The sequence below is a fragment of the Pollachius pollachius genome (genome assembly GCF_949987615.1).
Source record: "Pollachius pollachius genome assembly, chromosome: 16".
Taxonomy (NCBI): domain Eukaryota; kingdom Metazoa; phylum Chordata; class Actinopteri; order Gadiformes; family Gadidae; genus Pollachius; species Pollachius pollachius.
Window position 1 is genome coordinate 16,136,836 of NC_136949.1, and position 22,593 is coordinate 16,159,428.

Sequence of the window (22,593 nt, forward strand, 5' to 3'; positions counted from 1 at the left end):
TAGGGAGTTAACACAGAAGCTGCCAAAAAAATGATTACATATTTGTGGTATTCTAAATCCCCCAATCTGTACCATCTTTATACCACAGTTATGATTCATATTCAATAAACATGAGTGTTGCTGGATTTCCAAATAAGATGTGTTTGTCATGTCGAAAATCATGTTCAGTTCAAGCAGGCATTTTCAGTTCCCTACAAAGATTACAGAAAAACAGTTCTGATATCATGGCGACTCAAACAACAGAGCAGGTTATGTTTCAGTTAATCCTACAGTAGATTAATGTAGTAATTCATTATAAATTAAATAATTATAATCTTCATTTCGGTGTCTGGTGTCGGCTGCTTGTGTGGAACTCGGATGGTCTGAACGTTCACAGAACCATCAGTCCTACATAGCCTGGATCCTGATCACCTGACCTCACATTCTGATTGGCTACACAGATCAGTCTCATCCCTCCAACATTGATTTTGGGGGGTGGGATTACTTTTTGTTGACACACAAACTCCTTCAGACAATCAGCGTAACGTCGACATATCATTTGCTGCCATCACGGTGCGCTGTTCCATGGATACACAGGATAAAAAAAGAACGGAGGAACGGAGAATACAAATTTTCTGCCGAGAATTTATAATTTAAGCCCAAATTAACTCCCACAAGTGGGTGCGGGCAGCAAGTAGGGGGCTTGTTTCCGAAAAGGAGACCCCATGATTTCACCACTTCTCTCCCCATGTCCACTGTAAGAAAACGGGGAGCACATTTTGATACTGTATTATAACATCTTTATTGGGGATTTCAGGGGTGCACTATGTGTATCTTACACCGATACTACACCGAGGATCAATAGTGGGCATGTGCAGAACCACTAGGTAGCAAAATCTGACACAGGAGCATAAATCGTCAGAACACCGACTGGCCTCGGGTTTGGCAGTGCCTCAGATTCACTTTGTATTTGACGCGCTGTCGCGCCACGACCATGGCGTCCAAATCTCCCTTCCAGCCAGGTACCCAAAGTTGGCCAGCCTATAGTAGGTCGGTGACTAATACCTGTTGCTCAATATCTTGCCTATGAACTAACTTGCTACAAAATCATTGGTCACAAAATGTAAACAGATAAGGTTTCCTAATTCAGTATTGGTAAACACGCAAAATGTATATGGTTAGAAAAACGTTGATCTACTGATATCAGAAAGGTAAGCAAGTGCCTTTGAGCCCAAACAAATGGTCTGAGAGGTGACCTCCAACCCCAATTGTCTTAAGTAATGCCTGAAAAAGTGGGAACACGCACAACTGAACACGCAATCTGAAATTAAAATAAAAGTGACTCAAATTGCCATTTAGCAGTAGGATATAATTACAATTACATTTTTGGTAAATAATGAGATTGTACAAATCATTTTGTGCATGTACAATTCAGTTTTTGTACTCTTCTGATTTCAAATCAGTCTCAAGCAGTCTGCCTCTTGATAAACCGTGACCGCATTCTCTACAGCTGATTCACTGCAGCACTCCACCGTCTGTGAATAGGTTGTGTGTACACGGTTTTCTAACAACACTAATGTTGATGTCGGTAGTGGTTATTGGGAATTATTTAACAAAATATGAATTAAAAATGTAGCTGAAGGCCACGCTTAGTGTTCATGTATTTAAATGAGCAATCATGATCCGAAATGAGTTAGATAACATCGATGAAGATCCTTATCCTCAGCCCTCGGGTAACCTTTAGCCTCCTTATTAACAAGGAACTTTCAAGGTTTTTAATGATACTGTATATGCAAATCATGTAATTGAGTATATCTTAACTCAATTTGGCTTCATGTTATTGGTACATTCATTCATATCATCTTTGCATCTCAAAAGGAGTTAACTGTGACTGGTGGGATGCTTTAGGCTATACCACTAGTCCCAGGCTGACAGGTACTGAGTTTGATCCAGTGCCTGCAGTCCTTGTTTATGTATCCAAGAGGACCTGTATGAATCTCTCTGGATAAAAGCTTTTGTTAAGTGACTACTTTATGTACTGAAGCTGTCTTTTTCCTTTCATGCAGAATATAATCCAAAGTGAACCATCAAAATCTTCAGTTTGTTTTCTTTGTGGTGTCTCCGATGTACCGATGAAGAGCGACGTCACCTGAATCATGAAAGCACTTTGCAGGTGGGATATCACTATATCATGTACACTTCAATGGGCTTACTTTTATTCATCAGGGACCCTCTGTGCAGCACTTGATTTCAGAGCTTCATGGGGTGGTCGAGTATTTGATTCTGCCATCTAAAGGTAGCGTTTGATGTCTTTTCTCAGTCCAACATGATGTACGTTATTGAAATTAGTTTCCTTCATGATCAAGCCTATATTGGGCAGAAGTGTGCAGGCTCTGATCAACTGGGATTGGGGTCTTAATACATCTACAACACTTCAAACACTTCAAAGAAGTCGATAATTCAATATCAGTCACTTAAAAGGGCCCCTATTTCACCACACTGTCTGATTGGCCATTACAAGCTCTTTTAAAATCTGCCCTGCGAGTCACATCACAAGTGGGAGGGTCGACCCCGATGTTTGATGGACAGATCTGTCTACCAGCCTACCCAGTCGACCTTCGACTGGTAGGCTTAATCCACCCACCATGAATCCGGGTGGACACTCCAGCTTGAGATGTCACATGGCAGTGGCTAATTACTCTCACACCTGGTGGTCAAACAGGGGACCTGTGAAGATGACTTTCTCCCCTATTCCACTGTAGTGCACCAAAGCAAATGCAATTACATTTATTTATTAAAGCTATTTAAGTACATGCAAGACCACTACCAGGCAACAATACACAAGTAGCCTGTATGGAAACATGCATCATGCTAAATGTGTTTAGGTACTTGAACACTAAAAATACGTGTGTGTGTGTGTATGTGGTCATTCTGCTGTTAGTGCTCCAGCGTAATGAAAACTCTCCAGTCACCCATCAATTATGAGACACATTCACAGTTGCAGCGTATCGATCCATCTCCCAACGACATCGACAGCCAGCTGGACCACGTGCACTTTACACTTGAGTGTGGATGTGTGTGTTTGTGTGTGTGTGTGTGTGTGTGTGTGTCTGCAATCCAATGTTCAAGTGAGTGTACAGGAAAAGGTTGACACATCAACAGTGTACACTCTGTGTGTATAAACATAGAACTGAAAGCAGTATCCCACACAAACTCACACAGCTTATTTTCATTTCCAAATTGTGAAAAATAGTGCCTGTTTTGATGAAATGCACAAAAACCAAAAACTCTTGTATTTTAGTTCATTAACAAAGTAACCGGACCACTGCCCCCACTATGAATTTCCCTCTGCCGTGATGCATATTGCTTGCCAAGTAAAGTCCCATTTAATCAGCGAGATGTCTCCGCAGCCTAAGATGGATGCCGCATTCATCTCTGCAAGGGAAATTAATGTGCTACAACAATGTGTACCGCACAACCACACAACACACACGGCCATAATGGAAACGCAAACCCAGACACGCGGCGATTGGGTAGATAGAAGTAGTGATGTTCAGGGCATTGCCCCCCTGCTGTTCCGTGTGTGTGTGTGTGTGTGTGTGTGTGTGTGTGTGTGTGTGTGTGTGTGTGTGTGTGTGTTTGGTTCTCCCACCCACACACTTCTCAAAGCAGGGGGTCGACATCCGAAGGGACCAGGAGATGATATGATTGTCGTTATGCTCAGGGACATTAACCCCGCGTCTGATTAACGGCGGCACATTTGTTAGTGTGTGTGTGTGTGTGTGTCTGTGTGCACATGGTTGAGGCCTGCATGTGTTTGATCTTCACAACACGCGTTGTGAAGATTTGATCTTCACAACGCGTGTGCGATTGAATTTTTATTTCACTTTCTTTCCTGCTTAAATGCTGGTGATGAGACATTTAAGAGTTGGGTGAGTGTCATGCTCTCTTGGCTTTGTGTGTGTGTGTGTGTGTGTGTGTGTGTGTGTGTGTGTTAGTGTGTGTTATTGCGTGTGTGTGTGTGTGTGCGTGTGTGCGTGTGTGCGTGTGTGTGTGTGCGTGTGTGCGTGTGTGCGTGTGTGTGTGTGTGTGTGTGTTATTGCGTGTGTGCGTGTGTGTGTGTGTGTGTGTGCGTGCGTGCTTGAGTGAGTGTGAGAGTACCAAGAGAATCTGAGCTCCCCCAGCGGGCTCAGGAGGGACAGCGCAGGCAGGCAGGTAGAGTGCAGTTCTAAAGGTAATTGACCATCATTACCACTATCAGCTGCTGCAGTCCAGGGACTAACCACTAGCCCCCCGGCCTGCATAAGGCTGCCGTCGGCCCCCGAGGTGAGCAGGGTGGGAGCTGGTAACACACTTAAGCACGGTAAGCGGCGTCTGGCCGAGCGTTTTATTAAAGAGGAACCGGGAGGATTACATGAAGACTGCTTGAGTGTGAAGGACTCCCAATAGAGAAAGAGGAGCTAATAAGGTTAGCCGCAGCTACCCCTTTTCCCCGGGTTGGCTGCTCTGCTCTCCTCTGCTGTATTGTGTCTCCCCCCTCCCAAGGCTCTGGCCAAGGAGGGATTCCCCGCAAGAGTAGACATCCCGCTCTGGGAAAAACCTTTGTAAGCTTTTCATCCCCACCCCCTTTGTTCCTTTTTGCCGTAGTTGAAATAAAGATGCAGTGTGTGTGTGTGTGTGTGTGTGTGTGTGTGTGAGAAAGAGATGCCGTGTTTCTTGATCTAGTCATCTAAAGTTGTAGGAGAGGGAGGGAGGCAAAGGAGGAGAGTGAGGAAGGAAGAGTGGAGTAGAAGAGGGTAGGAAAAGAGGAGGGAGAGGTGGAGGGAGGAGAGAGGGAGGGAGAGAGTGGGAAATGGAATGAGAGAGGGGAAGGAGGAAGAGAGTAAGAAGAAGCAAAATGGGAAGGAAGAGGAAGGGGGGAGGGAGGTGGATGGAGTAAGGGTGCATAAGGAGGAAGAAGAGAGGACAGGGAACGACAGAGAGAGGAAGGAGACAGGGGAGAGAGAGGGGAAGCGGAGGAGTCTTCTGGGGGGCTCCATGCAGCAGAACGCTCCTCCTTGATGATGAAACAGATCCGTATCGACCTCAGGGAAGCCCCCTCCACCCTCCGCAGAGATAAGACCTCTACTCGCTAATCTTGGCGCAACAGATCCAGCTCCCCCACCCCCATCCCTCCGCGTGCCAGAACTCATCAGCCAAAGGGCTGTCTTCACATTTCGCCATCCGTCCATCCATCCCTTTTCCCCCAGAATGCACCACCACTGTGGCCGTCCTCACAAATAGAAAGAGCCATCCATCCTTTTATCCTTTTCTGATGCGGGGTCGCCATAGCAACCCATCTCAAGCCAGTCCAAGGGAGTTCCTTCCTCCCGAGGGATTCCCTGGGTTTTTCCTATGCGGGCCCCAGGCTAGACAAGATCGGCTGGGAAGGGGGCCTTCCCAGCTGATGGTGCCTGATGACACCTCCTCCTAATGGAGCCTCCTCAACATCTCCCTGTGTTGGGGTGCTGACGTGGACGCAGACGGTGCAATTTGTGACATCACAAATCACACGCCCTTTCATGGTCCCATGTGAACATTTTGAAGGGCCCCCTTTCCAGGTGTCATTACCATTTAACAATCGACCCATTAATGACGTCACAAGTGCGAGTGGCCAACCAGATGTGTAACACCTAGATGTTTGTGATGGGAAAATCAAGCATCAATAAGTAGGTTTTGTTCACTACATGGAAATGTTGACGTTTTCGAAATTCACCCTATGGAGTGGCCCTTTACTGCATGGAGGTTCTATCCCCGCCCCTGTCGCCGTGGTGACTGGGGAATTCTGGGAGAGGACTTAACGTGCGGACTGCAGGGGGAAGACGGTAGAGGAAGCAGTGCGGCTGTGCTTTGCAGCTGACTGTAGTTTGCTGCCCACTGGAGCGGACCACCGGAGGTCCGGTTGGGGAGGTGTGTGTGCGTGGGGTGTGTGTGTGAGGAGGAGGAGGAGGAGGAGGAGGGGGAGGGGGAGGGAAGAGGGGTAATTTGTTTCGTTCACCCTCTGTTCTCTCACTAATGTCCACTCAGCACTTCGCCGCGGCTGTAAAAACCAACACACACACACACACACACTTTCTCTTCAACGCTAGTCGCCACACACATACTGTACACGATACAAGAACACCAGTAGCTGATGATGAGAAAAGGAGTGATCATGGAGATAATGAGAGAGGGGGGGGAGGGAGAGAAAAGAGAGGGGCAATGATGGACAGATGAGGGGAGAGGAGAGAATGGAAAAGTGAAGGCAAACTATTGAGAAGAGAAGAGTGAAGATGGACAGCTGAAGGTGTGTGAGTGTGTGTGTGTGTGGGGGGGGGGTGGCTGTTTGGCATCCAGCTCCTATCCTTTTAGGCAGATTGAAAAGCATGAGTGTGTGTGTGTGTGTCTGCAACAGAAACAGCAAACAGTAGCCCTGCTCTCCTTCCATCAGCAAAACACACACACACAGTTTCTCTGCTGCAGACACTACCGAATACTCTGGCCAGAAAGGGTAATGGTTTGGAGTTAGCCCCTGCTCTCGGTCTGACTACAGACAGGACGTCAGTGTTTCCTCAATTCAATTTACTTCTCGATTAAATTAACATTTTTGTTTGATTTGTTCGATTTGGATCTGTCCGCTCCGACCAACTGAAGGTTATGGTTGTGACACAATTTAACCCTTCATATGTGGGAAGGAGTTTTCCCTATCTGCGCCGGACCGATAATCTAACGCACCCAGTGCCATGATATGGAGCCATTCTATAATGGTTGTTATGTCAGGTTTTATCAGTATTCTTCTCCTGCAGGTTAAAGAACCTTGAATCAAAAACATTAAATGGCATAAAAATAAGGGCATGTACCAGATTGAGCTGTTTCTAATTTATCTTCTAAACTTGAATGTGAATGTACTCACGCAATAACCAAAATGACCAAAATAGTTGGTGATCTTCCACAACCAAGGTCCCAGGTCTCATTCTTTAAGATATAAGTTTTAATAAGCTTTTGACAGTTGTCCATGGTATCCTGATGGACAAATTGGTCTCTTGGGATGTGTCTTACACTTGTTCAGATCTTACCTTACATAGAGGCAATTCTATACTCGTCTAAATGAATACGAGTCAGAGATTTGACGGCCGTCTTGGGGTTTCACGAAGAACCTGTTTTGGTCCTCTCCTCTTTTCATTAAATATGTACCCTTAGGCAATATCATCAGAGAACGTTCATAGAGCTTTCCTAGTTATGCCGATGATACGCAATTGTACCTTACTGAGGAGACGAACGAGTGAGTCACGCTCCCTGACTATCTGTTTCTCTGCTGTTGTTTATCAATCAGTGGATGAATAATCACCTTCCGAAACTGAGTGAGGAGATTATCTTGGTTTGCTCAAAAAACAAAAGAGATATACTCAAAAAAGTTTCGTTTTGGACCCTGATCTGACATTTTAATCCGACATAAAAAGTTTTTGCAACCAGACCTGATTATTGTTATGCTCCTTTTACTGGTCTTTCTTTAAAGGCTATTAAGAAGCTACAGCTGATCCAGAACTCTATAGCTAGACCCCTGGCTGTACTGCACTGGCTCCCTGTGTCTTTTAGAGTGAATTTTAAAACATTTGACTTGCTTTTAAGGCTCTAAAGGGCTAAGTTACCCCATACATCATATAGTGTCCTGTGTCCACTCACGAGCCCCTAGGGGCCCTATGGTAGGTCATTCAAACATACAGAGGGTTCCCCAAAGAATACTGGGGAAGCTGCCTTCATCCACTAAGCGCCAAAATAGTGAAACATCCGACCGAAAGGTATTCGAGAGGTGGACTCAGCAGAACTTTTTAAAAGCTGAAAACATATATTTATAGGAAATGAATTACTCATCATTTTCTATCCTACCCTTTTTACTTTCTCTTAATTATGTTATTTATTTTAAAGTGTTTTTGTTGATTAATGATATAGTTTTGCTCAACGGTCACAGCCCTTTAAGCTACATATTTTATATGGAAGGTACTTTATAAGTTGGGATTGTTAATCCACTAGACGCATGGTCCATTCATTCTACATAATCAGGAGTAGTTTAGTGTATATTATAAAATAACACTTAAACCACTTAAAAATCAAAAACAGTTTGGAAATGGTCAGTTAGGTCTAAAAATTGGTAGTAGGTGCTGGAAGCTGTACACAGGCATTGACAGATGGATGTCTGCAGACAGTGTCAAGGTGAAGTGCATTAAGGTGAGCCCAGTAAATGAACAGTTTGTTTATCTCAGCAGTATTCTGCAACTGGCAGGGAGACAGGTGCTGTTCCAAATGGCTGAATTCCCTTTACTAGCTACAGAATGGCCGTATTAATCTGATTCATTTAAATATTTCTGCTGACATTCTTATCCGGACGCTGTCAGAGGTTTTTCTTTCTTTCTTTGATTGCTTCCTCTTTCTCTGCCTTCCTCCCTTTTCCATTAGAGTATTAGTCATCTTCCTCCTACTATACTCCTCCTCTGAGTTGAGTAGAGTCCCTATAGCCACTGCTTTTCCTTAACCTACTCGTTGACTGCTTCTACTCTTTTACTCCTACTGCAAGTCATCTGCTCCTCCTGTTACCACATCCTCCTCCTCCTCCTCCTCCTCCTCCTCCTCCTAACCTACTGATATTCCCTCTCCTCCTCCGGTCCTCCTCTTCTTAGTCCAGGACCTAAAGGTAGACGTAATGGCCTCTAGTAGAGATTCCGCTGCCTCAGCCTCACGTTTCTTGCTGATCTCCTGCGTTCTTGTCATTTGTGAGCACTTTCATCGTCTGAGTCACGGTTGTGAGTTTAATCGCCTTGTCGTCTTGACAACGGCCTCCGACCTGATTGCTACTGAAACACATTGAAGAAGAGAAGAAGCATAAAAGATAGCAAATAGAAATGTCCTTATTTCTTTAAAGAAAAGCACAGTTCTTTTCTCTGAAGATTAAAATAAATAATATTTTTTTTATACATAATAATGAAAAAAATAGTCAGAAATACATTCTAGACAGTATTAATTTAGTAAATTTCTATTCTAGCTGGAAAGGGCTGATTTTTAATGGAATATCTACATAATTGTACAGAAGCCTATTTCCAGCATTGATTGTGTGAGTTTTCCTGGAAAACATGAAATTGTCTGGGTGACCCCAAAAAAAGGGTTAAAAAAATAATAATTATATAAATATATATATTATATACATTACAGTATTGGAAACAAAAGTCTGGTGCTGCAGAATATAAATTAAAATGTGTGTCGTTCTTTTCTTTCGGTCGTTAAACCATTTACTGTATGTGCATCCATCTCTCTTGTCCTATAGCTATATATAAACCCAATACCAGATGTATGGTAGGTTAATAACATCGATTCATATTTCATCATGTTTGATCATGTGGTCCTCCCAGTCCCTGAGTTCATCAGTGGCGGACGTTGCCGGCGGATACCGCCTCCCATCATTCCCGCCACACATCAGCGGCTGGCTGCTGAACTGTGAACGGCTCAATACAGACCACACCATTACACAGGGCGTCGATACAGTGAGAGGGGGAGGGGGAGCAGAGAGAAGGAGAGGAGGAGAGAGGAGGAGAGGAGAGAGGAGGAGAGGAGGAGAGAGGAGGAGAGGAGAGAGGAGGAGAGGAGGAGAGAAGGAGGAGAGGAGGAGGAGGAACGGGAGAGGAGGAAGAGGAAGAGAGGGAAGTGGGATAGGCTGAAGACAAGATAGGAAGAAGCTGGAGAGAGAAGGAAAAAAGGGAGCAGGAGGAGGTGGAGGTCAGAGAGAAGGGGAAGTTGAGGAGGAGGGCAACAGAGGAAAATGACAGAGGAGAAGGAGGTGGATAGGAGGAGGTGAAGGGGAATGGAGTTGCTAGGGGATTGATGACTGGGTCGTGGAGGGGAGGTAAGTGGGGAGATGTAAGGCGAGGAGAGGCTGGGGAGAGGCCATGGACAGTGAAGAAAGAAGTACAATACAGGGGGATAATAGACAAGAGTAAAGACACACACAGCGCAGCCTCACAGTGGCGTGTGCATAGCGCTCTGTGAGTGTGAACCGCTGGTGTGAATTAGCTTTTCCTCTGGAACAGAGGGCCTGTCAGATCCAGTCAGACACAGACACACTGTGTGATTCTAATCACATATGTGTGTTTTGGTGGCTGGCTTCAGGAGCATCTTCTGTTGGTGGGTGGTGTGTTTCACGCTGTGCGTGCTTATGTGGTTGTGTTTTCACACACATACATATATATATATATATATATATATATATATATATATATATATATATGTGTGTGTGTTAGCATGCAAACACATATATAAAAAACACTTATATATACATATATATATATATATATACATATATATATATATATATACATATATATGCATAAACATAAAAACGTTGACTATATACATGCATGGGGATCTGTTCTTTATGTGAAATAAGTTAAGTGTATGGATAGGCTACATAAAGTTGTATACTACATATAGTTATATATATATATATATATATATATATATATATATATATATATATATATATATGAACATTCAGGTGGTGTAGTACTTAATGTAGCATAGGGGGAATATGCACGTGGGTAAGAAGGTTTCCAATTTTCAGCATGCGTGGGTGTCCAAAGAAATGTAATTTATTCTCTCTCACTCCCGAACCTATAGGCTAGTTGTGTCAGTGCTGGAAGCATTTGGCTTAGCATAATCACTGCACGCACAGGAAGCAGGCGTTTGGTGAGCTGCTTAGGGATATATGTAGGAGAACACACACACACACACACACACACACACACACACACACACACACACACACACACACACACACACACACACACACACACACACACACACACACACACACAATCTGGCTGTCTGCCAACTGGCATGAGACCAAGTTGGCCAACATTTAACGGAGGTCAGAAGTCTTCTTTCCTTGTATTCTATATAGCGTATGAATAATGAATATGAAAAATCAATATTATACATATGAATAGTCTCTAAAGACCGAAGATATCTAGTCTCATCCATTGATTCTACATCAGTTCAGAAATGCTTGTGTGGTGAAAAAATGGTTCCCGTTATATACGGTGCTCATATCAGGGGATAATATGGGGACATCCTCAACACACACAGGTGTGTGTATCTGTGCATTGTGTGTGTGTGTGTGTATGTGTTTGTCTCCACCTGTTCCGCAGGTCCTCGGGCATTGGGATCGGTCTCTGGTTCAATACTTCACCGTAACTGCTTCTGAACAACTAGGTTGTCGTCTGTGTGCGTGGTCCATTAATCTCTGAAGTAGCCATTAAGGGCTAGAAAGTCGGTTTCTAAATATGGTGTAATCTGAACTTTCATGAGATCATTTGAGTCCTGAACAAGCACTACACTAAAGCCTACACTGTACTGATAAAAAATGTTGGTTGGGGTGACGCTGATCTCTTAGTTGTTCACTTGAAAAACGAACAAACCGGCAGATGTTGGCCTGGTTTGAGCAGAACGATTTAATTGAATTTAGTTCATTCACACTCATTTCCATCGCCTCTCAACACTAAAAGTCTGCATGCGTTTGCTTCAAAAGCAATTGGCTCCAGAGTTCCTTAATCAGGTAAATTTTTCTTGAGTGGGATAAGGAAAAGCGTGCCTCTTGGAGATAGGTTTGGTAAATTATCCGGGGATTATACGAGGTTATAACATTTCAATAGCATTGCTTCCCTCTAGTGGTCGAAATACTGTACTATTACTACCACAACACAGCCAAAAGCGGTCATATGGAACTGAATCTACACCAACATGCTAGAATAGTTATTCATGCAAATCATCAGAGCCTGAGCTGAAAATCCTCAATAAAAAAAATACTTATAAAGGATGTGTCGCTTGAAAAACTTGAATCTACACATAAATGCATTCAATTAATTGATTCAGGCCTACTGACCTATATGATGAACTAATGAAAAAGATCCAGAAAACCAGAAGTTTCACTTCATAGTTTATTGGAGAAACAGCTCTGTGGTTGACCAGCGGAAGAGGGACACAGTATTTTGGTAGAGACAGAAGACACCAACCCTTTCACCTTTCTTTGGAGACCCAGAATCAACACGCATTGCTTTCTTTGAGCTACAGCAAAGTACAAGTTCATAAATTCAACCTAACTGGGAGATTGCGTTTGCATTCGGAGACAGTGCACCACAGTCAGTCTAGTAGTCAGCCTTCGTTCCACCTCAGAGCCTTTACCGAAGTGACTGACTGCTCTATTCGGATACCAGTTGAACAAACCATGCTTTACCCATTACACAAGGCACTAGGTAGTAGGTATAGGATTTGAAACACACACAAGGGCTTTCCCTGAATTACTAATTAACCCCAACCCACATTCACCTACACATACGCACAGGCCCAAACACACACACACACACACACACACACACACACACACACACACACACACACACACACACACACACACACACACACACACAAGCACTCCCCTACACACAGCCTATGTCCTAGCTAGCCTTGGTCTTAGCTAGCTCTCTTAGCGTTCTTCTTCTTCTTCTTGGACGCCTGCTTCTTGGAGGAGTCGTTGCTGATTGGCTGCTGCGGTGTAGCGGGGGCCGTCTGTTTGGGCGTGGCCTTGCCCTCAGGGGGCGTGTCAGCTGACGTGTGCGCTGTGGGCTCCGGTGTGGGTAGGGCTTCGGGGACATCGGAAACCTTCTCCTGGTGCACTGGGACCACCGCCTCGACGGCCGGGGCCGCTGCTTCTGGTTCTGGCAGGGTGGGCTCCGCCGGGATGGGGGCTCCGGGGCAGGGGGGGTCCGCCTTGGCCGGCTCTGGTTTCACCACACCTTCTTCTGATTGGTCGGTTGGTGGTGCCGCCTTGGACGGTTCTTTCTGGGTCGGTTCCACCACCGCCACGGACACCACTGGCGTGGGTACCTCCACCCGGACCTCCTCCGGCACAACAGACTGCTGCGGGACGGGTTCCACCGGGACGGGTGCCACCGGGACCGGTTCCACCGGGACGGGTGCCACCGGGACGGGTGCCACCGGGGCCGGTGCCACCGGGACCGGTTCCGCTACGGCCTTCGCTCCCTTCTTGGCGGACTTCTCCTGGAGGCTGGTTGTGGTCGGGCCGAACACGGAGGCCATCAGCTGCTCCTCCTTCGAGCCCTCCTCTGCCTCCTCCTCCTCGTCGCTGGTGTCCGACATGGGGGTGAACAGGGAGGCGGCGAACTCCTGCAGCCGGGCCTGCTCCGCCCGGAGGCGGGCCATGTCCTCCGTCAGGGCGGGGTCCGTGTCCTGGAGCTTCTGGAGCTCTGCCAGGTCGGGCTCCGACAGGACGGGTCGCTCCACCGCCTGGGGGAGAGGGGTGTCCTCCCCCTCGGGCTGGCCGGGGGTGGGGGTGGTGTCGGCGGTGAGGATGGGGGTGGTGTCGGCGTACAGCAGGGCGGGCGGGCCGGCGTTGGCCGAGCGGACGTCCTTGATCTTGTCGTAGAGGACCTTCCTCTCCTCCTGGAGGGCCCGACACAGGGTCTCCAGCTTGCTGATCTTCAGGACAAACAGCTCGAACTCCTTGCCCTTATCCGCCCTCTGCAGGGAGGAGGGGGGGGGGGCATGGGAGGGCATGGATCAGTCAGAGCACGTTGCGTTGTGTTCCTATGTACCTGATCACGGTTCCTCCATTGATGCATGGGGTTTTGGCAGTGGCGTGTTACGAGCAGGATAGTGGAGTTTTAAAGATTAAACGGCAGCTAAAAACGGTTAATCATCGGCTGTGGGGCTAGAACAGTGACGTGTACTCGTTGTTTGGACGTAATAATAAACTGAAATAATAAACTTTGTCCGTACCTCGGTGACCATGTCGGCGAGGGCCTTGTTGCAGCTCTCGAAGCGCTCCTTCCACACATCAGACTCTTTCTCCAGCTTCTTCATCTTCTTGGTCATCTGGAGGGAAACAGTTAGACACGGTCAAGGTTAATCAACACATCCTCAAACGTGGGTCTACTTCAACCACAGGGCTGGGAGATATATACTCAATATTTGCTTTTGTCTTCCATTGGGAATACACTGACTCAAAAGGACATTAGTTACTACAATAAAGTGATTTGTGTTCTTATCCTATCTTACACAACCACATATTAACCTCAAACTTCAATCAGATTCTTTAATATGGTATTTTTAATACACAAGAACCTATTTTGATGGATTGGGATGAATAGATCCTAAATTCCCTAATAATGAATGCGATAATAAGTTTAAAGTGCATCTGATTCAACACATCCAACAACAGAGAGCATTAACACCAAGTGATGCTCCACCAGCCAGGCCCACCTTGTCCATCTCCGTCTTGAAGCTGACGTAGATGTCGTTGCTCTTGGACAGAGTGGTCTGGAACTCATCAAACTTCTGCGAGTACAGGGTCAGCTGTGGACGGATGGACAGACGGACAGAGAGGGGCAGACAGATACAGAGAGACAGGGAGAGAAACAGAGACAGGGAGAGGGAGAGAGCCAGGAAGAGGTGGAGAGAGACAGAAACAGAGAGAAAAGGAGAGAGACAGACACAGAGACGAGGAGAGTGATGGAGAGATACAGAGACAGGGAGAGATGTAGACAGAGACAGATACAGAGAGACAGGAGGAGAGACAGGCAGATACAGAGAGAAACAGATGGTGAAAGACAGAAAGACACACGGTAAGACATATAGACAATAAGACAAACAGTGAGTCAGTTAAGTTTGTTAACATCGTAACATAGATGTTTAAATAACATCAGCCTCATATTCAATGTGTAAAATAACATGATTAAACATAAATGAAAATATTCTGATTTCAACACCAAGAACATTTCATTTGCGGTCCGGTAGACTTATGAGTGGACCAGGAATTGTTAATGAATGGCAGGTCGTCATAGTGACGTGATGCTAGTGATAGTGATGCTGCTCATAACGATAATTGGAACACAGACTGTCAGGGAACTCTACACCGGTTCATTGGAATCTAAAGGTGAGAGGCTGAGGTTGCAGGGGGGAGGGAGAGAGTGGGAGTGAAGGTGAGAGGGAGGAGATTTTGGGAGGAGATGGAGATAGTGAGCGATAGGGAGAGTGAGCTGTTTGTCAAGCTGAGGATGGACTGCAAGGTTTGCAGGTTTCATTCCATCAGCAGCCAAACAGGAAAAGCATGGCACTGTTCTACATGAATGCTATGGTTCTAGTCTAGACTCCATAGATCCATAACGATCCCTTTTCAAAGCTCATTGTGCTTAAACCACTGGAGAATTGTATGTTTTTTTTACACATTTCAACAATGTGCGACTTTTAGTTTTAAACCATTGATATTTGTCACACATAGTTTGATAAAGAACAATCAATCAAAATTCATATTGAACCAAAGTGTCTCTGAGTACCTTGAAAAGTACTAAACACAATGTATTATCACTAATATTAACAGTGGAATACTAGAATCAAAGGAAAGTGTCCAGTAAAAGTGTTTTTACAATTTCAATACTGCGTCGCGTATCGACGTAAACTTTTTTCTGGCTAATAGTCACCTGGGTCTGCATGACAGTCCCCTGCTCTTTCAGTTCCTTAGTCTGCAGTTTCCAGTGTGCGGCCTGTACCAGTAACTGGTTAAAACAGAGTAGAGAGAGAGAGAGGTAGAGGACAGAGAGCGCGAGACAGGGTCATTACCTTTTTCTTCATGGTCAGCTCCTGCTCCTTCATAGCGAAGCATTTCTTTGTTTTGTCAATAGCCTCCCTAAGCAACTACAGTGACAGAGACAGTAGAGTCAACCAGGGTTAGCCTGCACTAGCGCGGCGTTAGCATCGCAACGCAGCAGCATTTGGTGCAAGGTCACCACCACCAACATCACTATCAATGATGCATACACACGCTAAAGGATTCTTATCTAGGAGGAACGTAGGATCAAATAACGACAAACAGCAGCCATATATTATCGATTCATAAAAAAAACTTCAACATTTGTATATATAATAACATAAAGCTTTGTTACCTACATGCAAATCCAATGGTGTGATTAATTCTGGGATTTTAACTTTCAAATTAAACTAACAAACATGTATGACTGTATATCCACTGCAAATTAAAAGTTTTACCATAGAACAAATAGAGTATTTTGGAATGCAGTGAGGTGTCATGCTCTACTCTGACCACTGGGGTCCGCTACTGAGCACTCCAGCAAAATAACTCACATATTCCTTCTCCCTGCGGTGCTTATCCTCTGCCTCGGCTAGCAGGGCATTAGCCTGCTCTAGCTTAGCCTCCGCTAGCTTGTGCTGGAGCTCACGGTGGTGGTTCACCTTCTCCAAACTCTTCAGAGAGAGAGAGAGAGAGAGAGAGAGAGAGCAAGAGAGAGAGAGAGAGAGAAAGAGAAAGAGAGAGACAAACAGAGAGAGAGAGTAAAGATATATAAAGAGATAGAGTAAAGATATATAGAGAGGCAAGAGAGAGAGACAGAGGGAGATAAAAATAAAGGATGGAGAGAGGTTGGGAGAGAAAGAGACAGACAGAAAAAGAGAGGGAGATCAATAATTCATAGAGAAACAGAGACAAAAAGGAATCAAATAACAGCGAAATAGACCGAAAAGGAGGTTACATAAGGAAACAGAAAGAGGGGGGAGGGGGATCCCAACTCCCCCCCCCCATGCTGACCCTTGACCCCCGCTCACCTCCTCCCGCTGCTCGTACTGGTGCATCAGGCTCTCCAGCTTGTCGGCCAGGTTCTTGTTTTCCTGGCACAGCTTGTTGTTGCGCCCGCTGTACTGCTCGATCTGCACCTGGATGTCGTTCAGCGTGCTCTGGAAGTGGCTGCTCACCTCCTTCCTCTTCTCCTCGTCCTCCCGGCACCGCCTCAGAGTCTCCTCCTGGTAGGGGGGGCGACGTGTGAGGAAAGTTGGGCTAGTTTGCACCCTGAGGCGACCGGAACCCAAAGCAGCACTTTGTTTTGGCCGCCATTTTGTCTCTTCCATTTTGTCTCTCCTGTTTTCGATACACCGGGGCCTTTAGTCTCTCTCTAGCCCCTGGTTGTGTGTGTGTGTGTGTGTGCGGTTGGGGGGGGGGGGGGGGGCCCACCTTGAGGGTCTTGTTGTGTTTCTGGAGCTCCCGACAGAGGCCCTCCAGCTGGCTGCGGGCGAGGACCCCCCGCTGGTGCTCCGAGCGCAGCTGGTCTCGCTCCCGCTGCATGCGAGTCACCTTCTGCTGAAGCACGCCCACCTTCCTCTCGTCAGAGCGCCGCACGTCCGCCTGGGGCACGCACACACACACACACACGCACACACACACACACACACACACACACACACAGACACGTACGCACACAGACACGTACGCACACACACAGACATGCACACACACACACGCACGCATGCACACACAGACACGTACAAACACACACACACACACACAGACACACACACACACACACACAGACACGTACGCACACACACAGACATGTACGCGCACACACACACACACACACAGACACACACACATGTACGCACACACACACACACACACACACACACACACACACACACACACACACGTATGCACACACACAGACATGCACACACACACACACAGACACGTACGCACACACACAGACACGTACGCACACACACACACACAGACACACACGCACGCACGCACACACACAGACACGTACAACCACACACACACACACACAGACACACACACACACAGACACGTACGCACACACACAGACATGTACGCGCACACACACAGACACACACACAGACACACACACACGTACGCACACACACACACACACACACACAGACACACACACGTACGCACGCACGCACACACATATATGCACAGACGCAAGTACACACACAGACATAAACGCACAAAAGGCACCCACACAGACACAAACATATAACAAGTGAGCTTACGTACACAAAGAGATGAACACACATATAGATACAAGGCTGTGCCGGTGTGTGAGTGTGTGACAGACTCACCAGCTCAGCGTACTTCTGGATTAGAGTGTCCAGCTTCTCGTCCTTAGATTTCAGCTTGTTCAAACTCTGTATGACCAGAGCGTCATCTTTGGCTAGAGAGAGTGAGAGATACAGGAGTCCACACATTTAAATATGTTGTTTCTTTTAACACGTAAACATGGTCAGGTGATTTAACCATTCCCATGCTTGTTATTGTTGTGTGTTTCAGCATCCTCACCTGTCTCCTTGGTGACAGGGACATCACTTCCTGTTTCCCCTTCCATCTTTTCTGGGTCTATAGACTAAAGTTTGAATAAAGAGAGTGTCACACACTACTCAGAAAATCTCAAGAAAACAATGACACGATTCACACAAAAGTTGTTACAATACTGAACCAAATTAGTTTGTTTGCAGCTAGGTTAGGTGTAAGCACCTCCTGCATAAACTCACTTTTTAATTAGAGTTTACCTTAAAAACACTGGAGCATAATCATTTGCTCTACCTCTCTATCAATGGGATCACCATAGCAAAATAAATGTCCCAAGGTTCATCTGTCTTATAGTCAGATGACCAGCTACAGGCCAGCATGAGGATGTGTTGACGGATCTGTTGGCCAAAATTAGCCTTGTGACGTCAGCCAGTTTCCTGAGGACATGATAAAGGCCGTCCATCACATTGTTTGGTGGGTTTACAAGAAAAACTATCTCTGAAAAATAAATAGCCAGACTGAGAGATAGAGACAAGAGAGATAAGCCTTGACAGACTAATATACCGACAAATATATACACAGACAGTACCGACTATCTGTACGGACATGCAGTTAGGGCAGACAGACAGCTACCTGTTGGTTGACAGCGGTGTCAGCGGTACCATAGGTCTTCAGAATATCATCCAGTTTTCGGCTCAGATCCTCCATGGGGTCCAGCAGAGCCTGGACAGTGGGTATGGTCGCTGCCTGAGTCGAGGAGCCTTCCTCTGGGCACGCGTCTTCAACGCCGGGCTGGGGGGTTGCTAGCACCTCAGCTGCTTTCACCGCGGCCTCCATTATTGTCCTGGAGAAGAGATGGAGGGGGGGAGAGAGAAATAGTGGGTTAGATCTACCTATTCCTAACATGTATAGACCTCATCAATACTTTTGTGTGGCTGGTGATTCCTCTTCCAAGAATGTCAGAATGTGTGTGTTGACGCCAGTGCATTTACTTCTGTCTATTAATACATTGATTCCACATATAACCCGTAACACCATTTACCACTGCAACTGACCGCGACTGTTTGGTATTTATAAACCCAATGATACCACAGTAAATCAACTATAAGATATGTGTTTTTATAAACTTACCCGGAGTGAAACAGAGGCACTGTGAAAGCAAGGCCACACTATGATACTATCTGATCATATTTATCTAACACATTACCTCACTCCTGTACACACACAGACACACACACACGCGCATTGAAACATGCGTCATGGGAGCAGGTTTGCGCCAGCAGTCCGACTGCAGCATCCTGTCATGTATCTGTCTCCTCCTGCCCATCATCATCATCATCATCATCATCATCATCATCATCATCAGGTACCAATGTGTAGACATAAACAGAGGCCAACCTCTAGCATCCCGTTGGACACACAAGCCCCTGACCGGGACCTGATCCTGATCTGGGGACATAAAGCCTTTACATATAGCCTTTCATGTAGCCATTCTGGTAAATACTGCGTAAAACTGAGAGGTCCGGCTGGTGATAAATCTGGAGCCATCGGTGACGCCTGTCATCATCAGAACTCGCCTCTCATGGAGTGGTGCAAACACGCATTTATGTATCACCATATGTGTGTGGGTGATATGCTAAATGCATATCGTAGAGGCAAAAGCAAAAACAATGGATTGAATGGTTTATTGATAGCGACTCACAACACGCGCGGTGTCCGCTCCTATCTTCTCTTTCACCGTCGCAAACATGTTGCCGTCCGCGTAATTTTTACTGAGCAAGTCCAGTTTATTCATACAGCCGAATAACACGGTCAGGATTGTTATTTATCTTCATGTATTACACATTTATCAAGGAGGACGCGCCCCGACCCAACTGTTAGCACCATTCTCGATGGTCAAGTCACCCAGCGCCGTCTGGCGCACGACTTCCGGAACGATACTTCATTTATCAAAATAAAAGTCATCGCGGCTGTTGCGACAGAAAAAAAACATAAAAGTCCCTTCTTTTTTTTTTTTTTACCATGAAACGAAGCACATGCGACCACCAGATGTAGTATGTATTGTTTTCATAGTAATGTTAACAAAAAATGGTGGTGAGGTGGTTAGGGTAGTATATTTTTGGTTTGAGTAGTGGCGGACTGTACTAGCTTTTGATGGAGTTCTGATTGGTCTAAATTAGCCTTACACACAAACACGCACGCGCGCACACACACACACACACACACACACACACACACACACACACACACACACACACACACATACACACACACACACACACCCACACACACACACACACACACACACACACACACACAAACACACACACACACACACACACACACACACAAACTGGTCAAATGACACCTGCTATGTTCCTGTCTATTCTGAGTGTGTCTAAATATGGTCAACAGTCTTGGATCAACACCATACATACACACACACACACACACACACACACACACACACACACACACACACACACACACACACACACACAGACACACACAGACACCCAAACACATACACACAGATACAAATAGTGTCACGCTGTCCAAGTATTTAAGAGTTTGAGAGAGAGAGAGAGAGAAAGTATACAAAGATTGAGAACACCCAGCTGGTTTGTAGGCCCCTATCCCTGCCTCATATCAAGACACCCACCCCTTGCCTTGGAAAGGGCTAATCCAGACCCGCCCTCCACGACACCCAACCAATCACAATCCTTCTTCCGGAATGCCAATCACTCCTGTTAGCAAAACATCCCATAAACAACAGATAACACTGTATGGACCATAGAGGGATGGGACGACTGCATTACAGGGTATAGTTGATGTTAACTTCCCATACTTTATATATTACACAACCTTGAATATTTATGTTCTCTCATTGAATAAAGATTTAACTTTAATAAATTTAATTACTTAACATTGTTGCAGAGGATGCTGATCAGTTATATTATCGCACATATATCACGCATTGACTCAGCATAATATGACAGCATCACAATGCAGCATATAGAAGTGAGTTGGAGATGAGAGTGACTCAGCACAGGCATTCTTATAGATTGACCAACATAGAAACCTAAATATACATATCTATATATAGCTATCCTTCTCATCAACACCATGAGCGTCCAATCTTCCTTAATCTCATTTTAAGACAAATATTGTTCATTGTGATTTCCTGTTTATTTGAAAACTATGTACGCTTTGAATTCTACTGAACGCTGAAGAGTTCTAAGAGTTCTCAGAGCTCTAAGCGTTCTCAGAGTCGTACCACGTTCCATTCTATGGGAATGTCAGTTAGAATCTCAACTCAACCAAGGCGCACCAAATGACAACCGAGAACACGTTTATATACAAGCTGACTGCACTGACACGGTACAACTCACAGCGGTTCAAGCATGTGTGTCTCTTCCATTGCTCCTACTCTAATGGAACTCCGACAGGATTGTGTTTACAGCACAGTGGTAACCCAAAAACAGACTGGCAGACAGAAAGCCACATTTATAAAGACTTAATATGTAAAGTCTCCCCCCCTCCCCACTCTACCCCCACCAACACACACACATGACAGCCCTAGAGGGGTACCAACCGCAAGAAGTGAAGACTAAATCAGATCGATGACAGATAAGTCCACATTCGACATGAATATAGACAGTAGCCTAGAAGTGTGAGCATTACGTACCAACAAAAACAGCAACGTTGCGGACCGGAGAACAGAGAGAACAGAAAGAGAGAAAGACAGAGGTAGAGAGAGAGGGGGGAGAGAAGGAGAGTGAGGGAGCATAGAAAGACAGCACGAGAGAGGAGGGTCTCGCAAGAATGACAGCTGCTTTGGAGGCAGACCCTCCAAAATAACCTCACAGGCCTAACTGACTGTCAGAGTGACGTGTGTGTGTGTGTGTGTGTGTGTGTGTGTGTGTGTGTGTGTGTGCATGTGTGTCTGTGTCTGTGTGTGTCTGTTTGTGTGTGCGTGTGTGTAAGAGAGAGACCGGGGGTCTTTCCTATAGAGAGCAACACAATTTCTTATAATCCTGCTTCCTGTCATCTTCTTTGACATAAATGACAAACAGGCAGACAGGCAGGCTGACAGACAACAGACAAACAGGTAGAGGGTAGGCTGACAGACAACGGACAAACTTACATAGAATTACATTCTATGTAGGATATATTCTGTTGTATTCTATTACATTCTGATCTATTATATTCCACCCTGCTTATATTCTTCTGTTCTATTATATTATCCTCTTTCCAATACTTTTATATTCTTCCATTCTGTTTCATATATTCTTCACCACATGCGTCCCCAGCTGCATCGAGGGACTTTTGAGTTATCTCAGTAGCAAACCTAATTTATTTTTCATAAAAATCATAAAAATCACTGTTACATCCTTTGTCTAACAAAGTCTGCGATT

The 22,593-nt window shown here is 45.6% G+C and overlaps 1 protein-coding gene across 3 annotated transcripts; it reads right to left on the reverse strand.

Moving 5' to 3' along the window:
• Positions 1–12,043: 12,043 nt before the first annotated feature.
• txlnba (taxilin beta a) lies at positions 12,044–21,943 on the reverse strand. Of its 3 annotated transcripts, none has more exons than XM_079753287.1 (11): positions 21,864–21,943; positions 18,809–19,019; positions 18,206–18,269; positions 17,989–18,080; positions 17,078–17,248; positions 16,675–16,869; positions 16,198–16,317; positions 15,676–15,750; positions 14,320–14,412; positions 13,837–13,932; positions 12,044–13,578 (listed from the first exon to the last, which is right to left on the reverse strand). In XM_079753287.1, the coding sequence occupies exons 2-11, from the start codon at positions 19,010–19,012 to the stop codon at positions 12,511–12,513; spliced, it is 2,178 nt and encodes a 725-aa protein (XP_079609413.1). In that variant the 5' UTR covers positions 19,013–19,019; positions 21,864–21,943; the 3' UTR covers positions 12,044–12,510. The 3 variants fall into 3 exon arrangements, with proteins under 3 accessions (XP_079609413.1, XP_079609414.1, XP_079609412.1); XM_079753288.1 differs by lacking the exons at positions 15,676–15,750; positions 21,864–21,943 and adding exons at positions 15,537–15,611; positions 19,878–19,986; XM_079753286.1 differs by lacking the exon at positions 21,864–21,943 and adding an exon at positions 19,878–19,986.
• Positions 21,944–22,593: the final 650 nt, after the last annotated feature.